We start from the raw sequence: 14650 nt of genomic DNA on the forward strand, positions 1-14650 counted from the left end.
ACAGGGAAAGAGAATCTTCTGTACATGCGTCAACAGATTTGGGTTGGTAAAAATAAAAATAGAGGACAATAGAAGATTATCTAAGCTCTGATTTGGAGCCAATCACAAACAAAAGCCATGATATAAAAACTCCTCTTTTCTTGCGTCTTGATCATTCCAGCCTAACATCGCTGTCAGTGATCATATGCTGAACGCCCACAAAAATCATGGCAAATACGAACATAACTGATCAAGCGCGCACAGCCAGTTAACCCTAACCCTGTAATCGCACATCATGCAAAAGACGCACTGTGCTTTGATGTTGATAATATAATTAATAGGAAAGAAACGAAGACGTTATAAGGCAGATTAAATCCTTCATTTGCAAACTGGATGCTAAAATCATTTCTTAGCAGGTGAAAAATCATCATTTAAAGGCGGCATTTCCATATGATGGCAAAGACAGTGTATGCTTTAACACTGTCACTAAACCAAACTCATTGCATTATTGACAGCAACGTTGTGTCATTGCGGGGCAATCGGAGCTGGATCAGTTTGATTATGTTGTTTAAATGTGAACATATGCCAGGGGAGGGTTTTGGTTATGTAGGGAAAAAAAATTATTTTGTGTCACCAAAAAACAATTCAAACAATCAAACACATTGTATATCTTTAAAATATTGGCAAAACAAACAAAATGAATCCAGTAAAATCATTCAATTATGTACATAAATGTTTGAGTTAACTTCTTTGCAGGACAGTTATGCAGTCATGCAGCAAAACAATCCCTGCATATTTCTAGCAACACAGCAGAGGATCTGTTTGCTTTTCCTCTTGTTCCAGCCAGTAACACACACACTTTCCCCATTTAATTAGTACAGTCTGCACCTGCTTTGCACCTGTTATCCACTGCATGCGCGATCTTTGAAAATCGCACGCAACACGCCCACTTATTGCACGTGCAATTTATTTTTAGAACATGCAAATTAGCACCAGCAATTTAGGATCTTTGAAGATCAGGCCCATATTTATGTAAATATACAAATATTCTAATAGAATCTTGGAACATGATGGTAAACAGCAATGTGATATAAAAACAATTACGGACAATTTTATCAGGGTTTTAGCTTTCATTTCATTGAAAGATCAATTAATAGTAATAGAAGCAGCACAGCATGTTATAAAACACATTATTTTAAGCAGTTCTGTAGGAACCAGTCAGTGAACATCATTATTTACTGTCTTTTTTTAAATTATATTAGCAGTAATGTCTGTTTCCTGCTAGGATCTATCAGTAACTGAACATCTGATTTCAGTGATGCAGAGCTCCATGAATCCCAGTCTCTGAAGAGGACTTTCTCCGTTGTGACTCCTTCAGAGTTGGAACTGAAGCAGCCTGAAAACACTGGTACTGCTGTAGGATTAAAAGGAGTGATAAGGTCAACAAGCCACAAATCTCCAGAACCTCCCCACCTTTACGTGACCTCCAGTATCAGGATGGATGTGGAACGACTGCTGCAGGAGCAGAATAAACATTCTTCTCAAACTTGTAATGTAAAGAAACAACTGGTGAGGAAGGCTGCGTCTCACACTCAGCATGATGCCAATAACATAGAAGCAGCCTATAGAGTTTGTTTGCATCACACGTGTATTTAAATGTAACTTGTTTATGCATACTTTCCCCACAGACGTCCAGGGGCTCCTCTGTATTTCATTCTTCCAGGTCTTCTGAAAGAAAGCCTACTCTGGCTCCCTCTAGAGGCAAGGCAGAGAATGGGATGGCAGCTGGGAATTTAAGGTCACTGAGGGCGAGCAAAGCTGCTGCCACACCCAGAGCCCCCCCCTCAAAAACCAAATCCACAAAAAAACAAGAACAAGATGACGGTGGTGCAGCAGGTTAATGTTGTCCCTAACACACAAATACGCAAACATCACAATGATTAAATTTTCTAGTGGAAGGTGTTTGTTCTTTTATGATACTGTTAGCTGTGTATGTGCAGGATGAATATGTATTCTGTCTGGTCAGCAGAGTCAGGTCTGAGGGTCAGCAGTGAGCTGGTGGCATCTGTTCAGTCCCTGGTGGCTGTCCTCCAACAACAGATAGACACCAGCAGCCTCAACGATGCTGTGCAGGAGGTCAGATGTTCTCAGGACAGCAAATATACTCAACCGCCTCCTCAGGTCAAAGTAAGATGACAACTTCACCACAAACTAATAAAAAAATACACTTTTGCAATTAAGATATGGAGTGTAAAGAAGAACTTTTAAAAGCTGGGGATGGTAGTACAGCTGAAAATGTTTATGGAGTTGGTGTTGTGACTTTCAGACAATCAGGGAGGGTTCTGTGATGGAAGCGTTAAGAGTCCAGCTGGCTCAGAAGGAAAAGGAACTGCAGATGATGAAGGATGAAGTAGAGGAGGTCAATTCACTGAGACAACAAAACTACGTGCTCCAGAGCAAGGTACAAAACACACATGCAAGAGCATCCAGTACTAATGTGGGCTATAAAAACACACCTTCATTAGAAAATGACTTCGTTCCGACCCTGTATGTTTCCCTGCATGAAGGGGCATTATCTGAGCACAGTGACATTGAAGGAATAGCTTGAGTCTCACTACAGTGCTGTAAAGGCAGCCTGAGAGTCCATTGGTACAGTGTTTTAATTACTATTATGAGTAATTACAACATGAGTCATATCAGCTTCTTTGTTTTCAATCTTCTTTCTTTGTAGTCCTGCTTTGCAACTGAGTTGCACAAGGACTCTGCATCAACTTAGTTGAGGTTGATCTTGTAATAAGGACCATCTGTTGTCATCATAAGCATACTGAAGACCTTTCTCTTCTGTCAGTGGTACCTTTTACCTATCTGTTTGTGTGTGTGGTCACACTCATTGTACCAGACAATGATCTGTCACATTCAACTCTACAACGTGCATCATTTTAATTTCGTTGGATTTTTACAATGTAGTTATACTGAGGTTGTGTCACGGTCAGAAAAATACTGAACAATGCTTTCAGCTCCTGATAAAATGAAATCATTCTGCATAACGTGCCCCAGACCTTCCCCAGCTCACAGTTTTCAAGACAACCCTGCCCGCAGGTGTGAAAGCACCTGTTTTACACTCATTTCACCAAAGGAAAATCGCATCTTAGGTTCTTGTATAGTTGCTTTCAAATTCAAAAGAAATCCAAAATGTTGCAGCTTTTAGTCATTGAAATGATACTGAAATGTTTTCTAGAAAGCTACTGGAAGCATGTTGGTCAGCTAGTGTTTTTATTTTCTAGTTTGAACAAATATAAGCTAGAATATCTCACACAGTGTGGGTTCTAGAACCCAGCTCCTGGAGAGAGGCAGCCCGCAGGGAGAGGCGGCGGACGGGGATGGGTTTGCTTGATCATGAGCAACTTAATCATGTTGCAGCTTAATCGTGCAACACTGTCATTACCAGGAGCTGCTTGCATCACTTCCTGCTGCTCCAGCAGTCTAACATAGAAGCATTCTGTGATGTTTGATATTTACTCACATAAATTCTGCTTTAGAGGACATACAGTGCTGTTCATTCTCCTGTCTAAAATCATGGAGGGCACTTCTGATTTTAAAGGGAGCACAGGCTTTTCTGTTTTTTAATCAAAAAGGCTAAAAGAGAACAATGAAAGCATAATTATCTAAGGCACAAAAAAGCTCCCACAACATGAAACATGGTGAAGGAAATGTGTTTGTTCGAACTGTAGAAATAGTGTTTCATCACAGAACTGCAGCTTTGACAGATCTTTCCATTGATATCAAGCTTAAGCATAATACTGAAGCAGCATTTCAGCTGTGCAGCATAAAAGATTCCAAGAAATTCTCTCTGAAAACCCAGTGAATGTGTGCCAGTATGTACAGATTTCTGCTGTTTCTCTTCCAGCTTTACCTTGTTAAATAGTAGGTATATTGTGCTTATCAGCTGATCCTTTTTAGAAATAAATTTTAATTCCAGATATTAATGCAACGTGCAATAAACAGTGTGAAATCTCAGTTGGTATTTCAGTTAAATACGCATGTTTTCCTAAACAAAGTTAACTTTGATCATCCCTCTAGCTGCGGAGTGCAGAGGAAGCCAGTCAGAAGAGGAGGCTGGTGGAGGCTGCAGGTCCAGACACTGATGAGACATTTCAGCAAATTGATAAAGAAATGAAAGAGCAGGAGATGCTCATCAAAGGTTATCAGCAGGTTTGTCTATTTATCCATTTCTTTTTAATATGTCTATCATTCATAATATCTGTCTTCAACCTGAGCTTGATTCTACTTTATTTTATTCCCTCTCCAATGTTCCTCTAAGGCTAATATAAGTGTTCAGTCAACCAGCCCTCTGCTTCATGTTGTTCTTGTTTTATTTTTGGCTTCAGCAGCATGAATGAACTGATTTATCACCCGAATCAGTTAGAAATCAATGAAAAGCTGTTTCTCTTTTTTTCATTTGGAGCATTCTAAAACATTCTTGGGGGAAATGTGTCTATTATTTGTTTCTGCTGTGACTTTTAGTAAAACAGTCTGCTTCTGTTCTCAGTAGGGCCTTACATTGGTTGAATGTTAAATGAAATGGTTTATTTAGGGAAGAGCTTTTAGGGTAAACCAGGAAACACCAGGCTTGGTTGATTTTCTTTAATTAGTCTGTCTGAAAGACCTCTAAGCATGAATTCAACAAGTTGTTCTAGTTTCAGCTGCCTATACTAACTATTCTGAGCTTACACATTACAAGCTAGTGAGCTGTTTGACATGATCATACACAGCCATGAATGCCAATAAGAACTAAAAGCTTTACGGTTACATCCATGAATAACTTCTCCATAACTCCTACATCCTGAAGAGTCTGCTGTTTAAAACAGCAGAGAGAACAAAGGTAACAAAAACATTAGAAAGGACATTAGAAGCCAAAAAAGCCAGAAATGTTTATACTAACTCGTCTGGATAAATCTCATACAGTATCTTAATCCATGATCTCAAAGATAAAAATCTCAATTTCTGGAAAACCTGTCACCTGAACATAAAACAACATAAAAACATTCATTTATATTCAGGTGAAAACTTTAAAACATGAGCTTGACTGACTGACCCACTTTGGTATTTGACTTGCAACAGATAAAGACACGCTCATCTTAAAAAGAACTGTACTGTTTTTTAGGCCTCCAGATTCTTTTACTTCTGGCTTTTAAACTGGAAACAAGCTTCTTGAACTGGGTTCTGTTTAAATGACATTCAAGACATTATGTGAAATGAACACATCATTGACTCAGACCTGTAGCGATCTGTATTTCATCTAGGTTAATACACTCCAGACTACAACATATTCTAATTGGTCAAAGTTTGTCCAGCTGCCACAACAACAGTGAAATGCCCTTTACCACACTGGCCAATAAGAAGGCATTTCTGGGGAAAGAAAGATATCACACCCATCTGGGTGAAAGCTTTATAGCAAGAAACTGATAGAAAAACTAAGAAAACTGATCAAATTCTAAAAGGGAAGATTAGTAGGAACCCTGGTTTCACACAGGGCTTCATTTTTGGTCTGCTGACCAACATCTGAAGGTTTCCAGGTCAAAGTCCAAACTGTGAGGTGACGGCTCGTTTGCTGTAGCTGGTCCAGAGCTGGTCCTTACCATTTGAACAGCGGAGCATCAATGATTTTTCATTGTTTAAAACTAAGCTAAAGACATTTTTGTTTAAAACTGCTTTAGCACATAACAGCACTGTCACACTTCTATTTTTTATTTGTGCATGATTTTACTAACGTTGTCAAATATTTTTTATTTATTTATCTTTATTTTGTCTCTAGTTTGTGTTTTTATTCTTGCACGAATGGAAAGCACTTTGGCTCAGTCGTGACTCTTTTAATGTGCCATACAAATAAAACTTGATTGATTGATTATAATTAACCCGACACATAGGCGAGCAAACAGTTACTGAATCAACTGGGAACTGGTTTGGACTCCGTTTGCCTCTAAAGCCGGGCTGGTTCTTTTGTATGCAGCGTTTTTGCTTTGCGGTGCGCTGCCTGTGTTCTCTCTGGGCAGTAAAACCAAATGTGTTATACAGGAGAATGAGAAGCTGTGTCTACAGATGAAGGCTCAGCAGGCCAAGAGTAAAGCCAACGAGGAGGCCATGTTTAACGAGAACCAGAGTCTCCTGAACGAGCTGGTTTTTACAAGGTGACTTTGTTCATCAGCACTCATCTTTTACTTCTGTTAAATGTTTCTAGTCACTTAAATGTTGCTGACCTCCATCTTCATCAGGGAGCAGCTGAGAAAAAAAAGACTTGTGGGCAACATGTGCTCGATGGATCACACAAAACGCATCTCTGATTTGTTGGCTCAAATCAGCGTCCTTCAGGTTTGTAACACTGTGGCTGAAGCGTTTCTGTAGTGAAGCGCCCTTCCTACTGTTAATATGTTTATGTGTGCAGAGGAACGAGGCTGAGCTGTCTGAGGAAAACCACAGGCGAAAGCAAGAAAAGCAGTCTCTGGAGGTTGAGCTGCAGTTGATTAAAAAGGAGCGAGACGTGGGAAAAGCCCAGGTCATCTCCACCTCAGGTAGTGTTTTATGTCAGTCATGATGGAGAGCTGAGAGTTCCTCACTGTTTAACATGGACATGGGCTTCCTCAGTCTTAGGCTTGTATAGATGATGAATATCAGCATCCCTATAAGCTGTTGGTGCAACGTCACTAAAATCATCCCAGTGCTTTCCACTACTGTTACCGTACGTCTGGAGATTAACACACAGCACTGTAAATACATCCAGACAGACTAATGGTTTATTGTGTGTCAGGAGATAAGACGTTTGAGCTGCTAGTTCTGGAGGACCAGCACAGGGAGGAAGTGGCAGCTCTAAAGAAGAAGCTGCAGTGGTTTGCTGAGAACCAGGAGCTGCTGGATAGAGATGCTGGCAGGTTGAAGGCAGCAACAGCTGAGATACTCCAACTCAAGGAGCAGGTGGGGATTCTTTTTAACATGATGTTAATTTTAAAAAAAACAAAAGTGTGGAAGAATTACATAACGTACAACCCGAAGGAATGTCTTCATTGTTGCCATTAACAGGTTTCTGGTGGAGGTCTGGCTGGATATTTGACCTCTCAGGAATGGCAGAGTTCATTTAAACTGCTTGGTTCGTGGCACAGGCTCTGGTTTTAAAAGATAGTTTCAGGTTGAGGTCAGGGTTTTGGGAAGGACATTCCAGAAGCTTAATGTTAGCCTCCTCCAGCCATTACAAAAACAAGACATTTTGTTCTTTTACGTCTTTCTTTGTCAGCACCCTTTCAGTAGATGTTCATGTAAGCTTCTATTCACCGTGGACATGTTCACAGCCGGTTTGAGCTCTGGTGGTTCCTGAGTTGCTCCTGAAAATCCTGACTTGGTTCTTTTAATCTGAGCCACAGTTTGGCTCTATTATCTGACCTCAACAAAGTGGTGACACATCTGTTGCATTCCATTCAATTCATTTCAAAACTACTTTATTCATCTCAAAGAGAAATGAAATGTTGTAGCTAATATTATGCAGGTTTCCTCAAAAAGCCGTTGTAGATGCTGATGGCTGTGGGCAGGAAGGATCTCTTGTAGAGGTCCGTCTTACAGCAGATCTGAAGAAGCCTCTGACTGAAGACACTGTTGTTGTAGGACAGTCTCATGAAGAGGATGTTCAGGGTTCTCCATAATGTTCTTCATTTTATGAAGAATCCTTCTTTGCGCAATGATCTCCAGAGGTTCCAGAGGAGTCCCCAGAACAGAGCCAGACTTCTTTATCAGCTTGTTGAGCTTTTTTAAGTCCCTGGCTCTGATGCTGCTTCCCCAGCAGATGATGGTAGAAGAGATCACACGTTCCACAACAGACTTATAGAAGATATGCAGCATCTTCATCTCTGTCCCTTCTTGTATAGAAGCATAGAGGGACCCCCAAGATGTAGCATTATTGCCCTATCATGCCATGCAAAGTGTCACCTGCAGTATATTAGGTTTTTCAACAGAATAACTTTGATTTTTTTCTTATAGACTCAGACTGAAACTATGAAGATTATTCCTACTAGTTAGCTGATACATTTAAATTGTGGAATCAACCTCTTTTTTTCTCTTGCTCTCGGTGGAAGACACACGCATTTTCTGTCCCTCCCTCCCTGCTGATCCCTGCTTCAGCTTTTTGTATTTTCTCTGAGCCTCGCTTTGCATATCCTCCAAACTTGTAAATTATGGATTTGTTCAGCTGGACTCTCAACGTAATTGATCAAATTTTTTCAACAGGAAGACAGGGTAAATGAGACCCTCTTCTCTGGATACACAATGGATTCTTGGCAGCAGTGGAAGATTGTGTGCCTGACTACGATGTCGGTCGCGGACGTAGAAAACGTGTACATATTTGGACGTTTGATAACAGGATTTCTGCTTTTTGGAGTTGGTGGCTACCTGGCTTATCGAGTGATTTGCAAAATGTGGGCGGCTGTTCAAAGCTTTCCAAAGCTGCCTGCGATGTTGGATGGAGTCTGTAGAGCGATCAACACTCAGACTGAAATGTTAAGAGAGCAGAATCACAAGCTGGACACGATTCTTGAACAGAATTGCAGCCTGGCAGCGGTTGGACTCAGAGGTTAAAGGATATACTCTTGGAGAAGTTGTACTCTCCAGATCTGCGGAAAATACCAGACATTTGGCTATTTGAATTCGCAATTGAGACATACCTGTAAAAATCTTATGGTGGTTGGAAATTCACAACTGCCTGAACCAGAACATTTATTGTTTTTCTAAATGTGGCTCCCCAATGTGGCCTTGGCAACTTCTGCTAACTGGCTATCGACAAAATATCTCCTTGATGTTATATTAACACGACGCTCTTCCCCAGTACTCCCCTACCAGCTGTGTGCTGAAAGGACTATGCGGCTGATTGATAAACTTCCACCTCTCTTCTCAAGGACAATGGCGCTTCTATCAGTGTTGACAGTCTAATTCTTGCAAACACACTCAGACTTACATTTCCACCGTACCCTTGCTGTATCTTTACTTATGTGTGTGTTGCTTACCTGCTGAGGTTTTTTGTAATATTTCAGACTCTATTCTTTGCAGAATAGAGTCTGAAATATGATTTTTTTCTTCCTCCTATCTTACTTTACCTAAATGTGTGATTTCATCACTTTTCATAGATTTTCAGATTTTTCAGAAGGATTACCAGCAAAAGCCAAATATTAATATTTGAACATTTGACTACAGCTGTTTTTACACCAATGACCAGAGATTTTTAGATTTATTAGAAGGATTGTATTACAACAATTTCATACCAGTGAAAGCCAAACATTATAAGTATTTAAAAAGTTTGGACCTACCAGTGACCCAGCTTCTCTACTTAGACTTCAGTGAGCGTCCATGACTGTTACTATTTGAATGACGGGACCACAGCTGCCTCATACCAGCGACCTCAATGATTAATATTATCATTTTTCTTCTGGCACAGGGTGAATTCCTTACCACAGAGGACTTAATGAGCTAATTATCTCTATTAGAAAGATTGGATAAGAACCAGCTCTTACCAGTTAACCCCTAAGGATTATTAATGTCATTTGATTTGTTTTTCTGTGTTTGATTCTGTTTCATCGTAATGTTTTACCTCGTGTACAGCGCTTTGAGTGCCTTGTTGCTGAAAAGCGCTATATAAATAAACTTGACATGACTTTCATGAAAAGTTAAAGCATTAATTACTCAGTAAATGATGGTGTTTGTTAACTGGAATATTCTTTTTAAATACCGCTGCCTTAATCATTTATTGCTCTGACAACTTTCCTTTGCCATTATTTATTGCCTAAAGCTTTCATTGGATGTTTCCTTCGATTCTGTGTAAGACACGTCTACCATTTTGATAAGGTTGGATAACGTGGCTTTAGAACTCAACTCAGATCCGGTCTGTCTGTTGGCTGCTGATTTGCTAATCTTGCTGAGGTGAACTGGACTTCTGGGAGGCGGAGCTTTTTCTAATGAAAATGCTAGAGACATGTCAGCCCCCTGACTTCGACAAGAGAATGCCATCTATGGGACCAGCTGATCACCGGTTCCCTAAGATTGTCTGGAGAGAAAGCTGATTGTGTTGGCCCATTCTGTCAGGTTTACTCTTGCCATCCTGGAGAAAGAGACTGTGTTTTTCATTCTGATTTTGGGGAGATTTTGCCTTCTCCAAGCATGACCACTAAGCAGAAGTTATTATTTTTGGCCTTGTCAAGTTAAGACACAAGCTTCAGCTAGTAGAACCTGCAAGGTATAATTTGGACCCTGTGTGGATTAGAGGAGAAAACAGAGTGAGTTCAAACTCCTGCGTTGTGACTTTCATTCATGTTTATTCATTCCACCGTGGAAAAAGAACTGAAAGAACTCAAATGATTCATTAAAAGCATAAAATTAAGATCATATTCATGCCTGTGATTAATGGATGGGAACTTCTGACGTTTTCACATCTTTTATCTTCATGTCAGTAAAAGCTCCAACTGTGGAGGCTAAAAACAGCTCTGTTCTAACAACTACAGCTCGACTTATGAACGTCAATTACAGTCTAGCAAACATTCTATGGAGCAACTAGCAGCTTGGTTCTGTTCCAGGTGGAAAAACTAAAGCAGCAAGTGGGCAAAAGAAACAGCGAGCAGCAGAGGAAGGCCAGAGACAGATCTGCTGACACAAAGAGAATGCAAGACCTCCAGAGACAGGTTTCTCCGTATCACTAAACACATCAGATAGATTTTCAAACAGCCTCTGCAATATTTCTAAGCTCTCTTTCATTTACCAGGTGAAGGAACTGGAACATATTCTGAGAAGCAGGAACCCAAACTCGCTGCCAGCTCTGATTTATGCTGCAGCCACAGCTGCTGATGAGGAGAATGCTGCCTCTTCCAGGACGTCCCCACCTAGCCAGATCAATGTTCTGCTGGAGCGCCGTATTCAGCGTCTGGAGTCTGAACTGGAGAGTCACGATGAAGAGGCCAAGCGGACCCTGCGGGCCATGGAACAACAGTTCCACAGGATCAAGGTTTCCACAACTGGATGCCGACATCCATAGCTTACCTTGTCACTTTTAGATTCTTATTGGTTTGTTCCATTTAACGAGCAATCACAAGTTAGACTCCGTTAATATGTGGGAAAGTGTCAGGAAAGGAAAACCAGGGACATGTGGAAAGATCTTTTTCTCTGACCATTCATTGTTTCTGTGTGTTGTGTACTGTAGCTACGCTATGAGCAACAGATATCTGAGCTGGAGCAGCAGCTGGAACAAAGACAGCCGACTGAAGCAGCAGCAGCTGGCTTAAACTCATGGATGTCTAAATGTCAGATTCTAGAGGAAGAGCTGCAGCGAGTCAAGGACAAAGACAAATGTCTTCAGGACCAAATAGAGTCTCTCCAGCAGCAGCTCAAAAACAAGGTTAGTGCAAATTCACTGATAGCTTCTATGAAGCCAGAGAATAGCTGTCAGGCATGATGCTGCACATTAGGCAGCGTATAATTAAGCAAATAATATCATAAGTATCTTGCAACTAGCAAACTTGGTCATAACTACAAACTTCAGTGTATTGTATGATTGTGAAGTGGAAGAAAAATGACCCATTATTTCTTTAATTTTAACAGATACAAATTGAAAGTGTGGCATGCAGTTGTATTCACTCTTCAGTTCAATTCAATTCAAAAATACTTTTTTCATCCTTTTTTACGGTTGTCTCTACCAGCATTTGAAATGTTGGCCAGAATGTTTCCTTTTGCTCTCATGTAACAAGAGCACCTTCTTCCACCTCTTTGCTGTTTCCCTCAAATCTCAGAAGACTTTTTATGGCTTCCTTTTCATATTAAAGGCCAGATGCATGGAGTGCAAAACTAATCGTTTTTCTACTCCTACCTGAGCTCTGGAGCTCCTCCACAGTGCAGTTGGTCCCTGCTGTCTCCATGTTCAGATGATGGATTGAACAGAGCTCCGCGAGGTGTTTAAAGCTTGGAATGTCGTTTTAGAAGCTAACCCTGCTTTAAACCTCTCCAGAACGTTCTCCCTAACCTGTCTGCTGTGTTCCTTGGTCTTCATGATGCTGTATGTTCTCTGATGTTCTCCAACAAACCAGAAACATTTATATTCAGATTAAACTACACAAAGGTGGATATTATTTACTAATTAGGGAGCTTCTTACTGTTTTTAATAGTATCAGAGTAAAGGGGGCAAAAAAAGACATGCCACACTTTTCAGATTTTTTAGTAAAAAAATGTGAAAGTGTATGAATTTCTTTCCACTTCAAAATAATGTGCTACTTTATGTTGGCCTATCACATAAAACATATAGATCAGAGTTTGCAGCTGTAATGTGATAAAATGTGTGAAAAGGGAGTGAATACTTTTGCAATCACTATATATATGAATATAAAACTCTTCCCTATCCAGGCTCAAGCAAGTCCAGGGCGACACCAGCGCCAAGCTGAGGCTGCGTTTGGTGCCCGGCTAGAGCGACTAAACCAGGACCTCGCCACCAAGACTAGAACCATTCAGGAGCTGAGCCGGACTGTAGAGAGACTACAGAAAGAGCGGAGGAGCATGCTGTCTACATCCCACCAACGATCAGAAACCCATTCAGCAGAGAGCAAACCACGAGCAGGGCAGAGTAAACCTCAGTGCTCTGCTGCCGCAACAGAAACAAATCTAGAGGGAGAAACGTTTCCTGCAGCCCAGTATGAGAAGACTTACCAGCCTACTGTCTTCACAGGTCTGCCTGTCCTCATCTTTCCTCTGCTTCACTTCATAATATTGGGAGAAGGTGTGAAATGTCCAAGTAACTTTTATTTCTATCAGTGTGGCACCAGACTGCTCCACTACAACCCAAGTATACTCACATCCAAATCTAAATCCATGCAGTCCAGTACAGCCCTATTTATAGTACAGTACAAGCCAGGTGATTATGTAATGGTAGTTGGTAAAACGTTCTCTATCCAAGAAAGCCCAGCCAGTTGCATCAAGTTGACTTTACATCCTGAACAAACATGGCAACAGTTTCAACCATCTACTGTAACCGACTGAGACAACAGGAAGAGACACAGACAAACACAACAGCGCTGGTCCAGGACTACTTTCTATGTATGCAGGCTAATGGCATTAGAACCAGTAGTAGCTTCATCTAGGGGAGAGAGACACGGTAGAGCAGCAGAGTCAGAGGGCTAGAATAGAATAGGATAGAAGAGAATAGAATAGAAATATTAAAACCAAAATATAAGAATAAGAGACTGTACTTCAATGGCAAATTTACAGCATAAGAAAAAAATAAAGCATAGTTATTAAAAGTAACATAGCCCAATTAAATGACACGTACAGCTGAGTTGGATCCTTTACAAAATGTACCAAATGTACAGGTATATGTGCGCATAAAAAACCACAACAGACTATTTAGATGAAAAGAAAAGCTGTGCAGATAACAGCAGGGGTGGAAACACTTCCATGGCCACAGGTGTCGAAAATCTAGGAGCTCCGTGAATTCCAGGGTGTTACCATGATAGCATGCCAGCTATACAATACGTCTAATCCTAACAAAGTAGAAACTACTGGGAATAACAACTCAGCCACAACACAAAAAAAATTCACATAGTGAACCACATAAAGCACCAGCTTTCTGCAAAGCCAATAGCTACAGACCTCTACACTGTTGTCTTCAAATCAGGATAAGAACCATGCATAGATTGCTTCTTGGAATGGGTTTGGACTTCTCTGGAGCATTGAAGACGTGTTCTCCGGAGTGATAAATTATGCCTCTCTGTCTGAAAATTAAATTGATGAGTCTGGTTTTGGAAGGTGCCATGGAAACGGCCCGTCCTTGTCTGCATTGGGTATAAAGTAGAGTTTGGTAGAGGTGTCTTTCAGGAGTTGGGTTTGGCCCCTTAGTTTCACTGAAAGGATGCGTTGCTTTAATGAAGCAAGGAAAATGGAGAGCTCATTAGGTAGTTTTTACCAAGAACACTGATCATGTGTTCCTCTCTACATTCTCCCACCTTCTAATAGGAAGCCACATCTCAGAGGTGCTGCAGGAGAACGAGGCTCTAAGGCAGCGCGTGGAGTTGCTTCAGCTGCAGAATGAGCAGGAAACAGAAGAACTAAAGGCCAATGCTGTTCAAGCAAAGGAGGAGCTCTGCAGGTATGTACATCTGTACCAAGTTCCTGACACTTTGTTTACAGCGTGAATGTGATTAAACAACAGACTGGAATATGACGCTACAGGGTGAAAGAACACTTAGCAGAGCAGCTGTCTTCTGTGAAGGCAGAACACCTCAGGGTGCTGGACAGCCTGCGTGCCACTCATGCCCTGGAGCACTCATCATCCAAGGTGGCAGAACTGAGCAATAAGCTCAACACTCAGGAGGTATGGGTTCACTGAGCAACCAGCCTGGTGTCAGCAGGAAAGCACAAATAGATTTCATTGTTTCAGATCTACGTCTTCTTGCAGATGGCGATGAAACACATGCAACAGCAGCTAAAGGAACTGCAGAAATGTAACGAGGCACTCTCCATCTCCAGGAGCAGAGAAGAAGCTTTGCAGAAGCAGGTTAGCAGCTTTCTTACTGCAGAGATTCTACCAGTTTTACTAATTAACATCTGACGTGCTCCTCAGTAAGTTTTTAAGCAGAATAAAATAAAAGTATTTATACCTCACTAACAT

General features: G+C 41.0%; 1 protein-coding gene across 1 annotated transcript in view; it reads left to right on the forward strand.

Annotated features, from left to right (window-relative positions):
- cep162 (centrosomal protein 162) overlaps positions 1–14650 on the forward strand; it is a 35040-nt gene that overhangs the window by 17708 nt on the left and 2682 nt on the right. The window contains exons 13-28 of the mRNA XM_047361340.1: positions 1332–1548; positions 1668–1875; positions 2006–2166; positions 2306–2440; positions 4060–4191; positions 6055–6167; positions 6252–6348; positions 6422–6548; positions 6785–6948; positions 10581–10685; positions 10766–11005; positions 11201–11395; positions 12394–12712; positions 13996–14128; positions 14212–14353; positions 14438–14536. Of these exons, the coding sequence (XP_047217296.1) occupies positions 1332–1548; positions 1668–1875; positions 2006–2166; positions 2306–2440; positions 4060–4191; positions 6055–6167; positions 6252–6348; positions 6422–6548; positions 6785–6948; positions 10581–10685; positions 10766–11005; positions 11201–11395; positions 12394–12712; positions 13996–14128; positions 14212–14353; positions 14438–14536 (2587 nt within the window). The remainder of the gene's footprint in view (positions 1–1331; positions 1549–1667; positions 1876–2005; positions 2167–2305; positions 2441–4059; positions 4192–6054; positions 6168–6251; positions 6349–6421; positions 6549–6784; positions 6949–10580; positions 10686–10765; positions 11006–11200; positions 11396–12393; positions 12713–13995; positions 14129–14211; positions 14354–14437; positions 14537–14650) is intronic.

Source organism: Girardinichthys multiradiatus, chromosome 3 (assembly GCF_021462225.1).
Source record: "Girardinichthys multiradiatus isolate DD_20200921_A chromosome 3, DD_fGirMul_XY1, whole genome shotgun sequence".
Taxonomy (NCBI): domain Eukaryota; kingdom Metazoa; phylum Chordata; class Actinopteri; order Cyprinodontiformes; family Goodeidae; genus Girardinichthys; species Girardinichthys multiradiatus.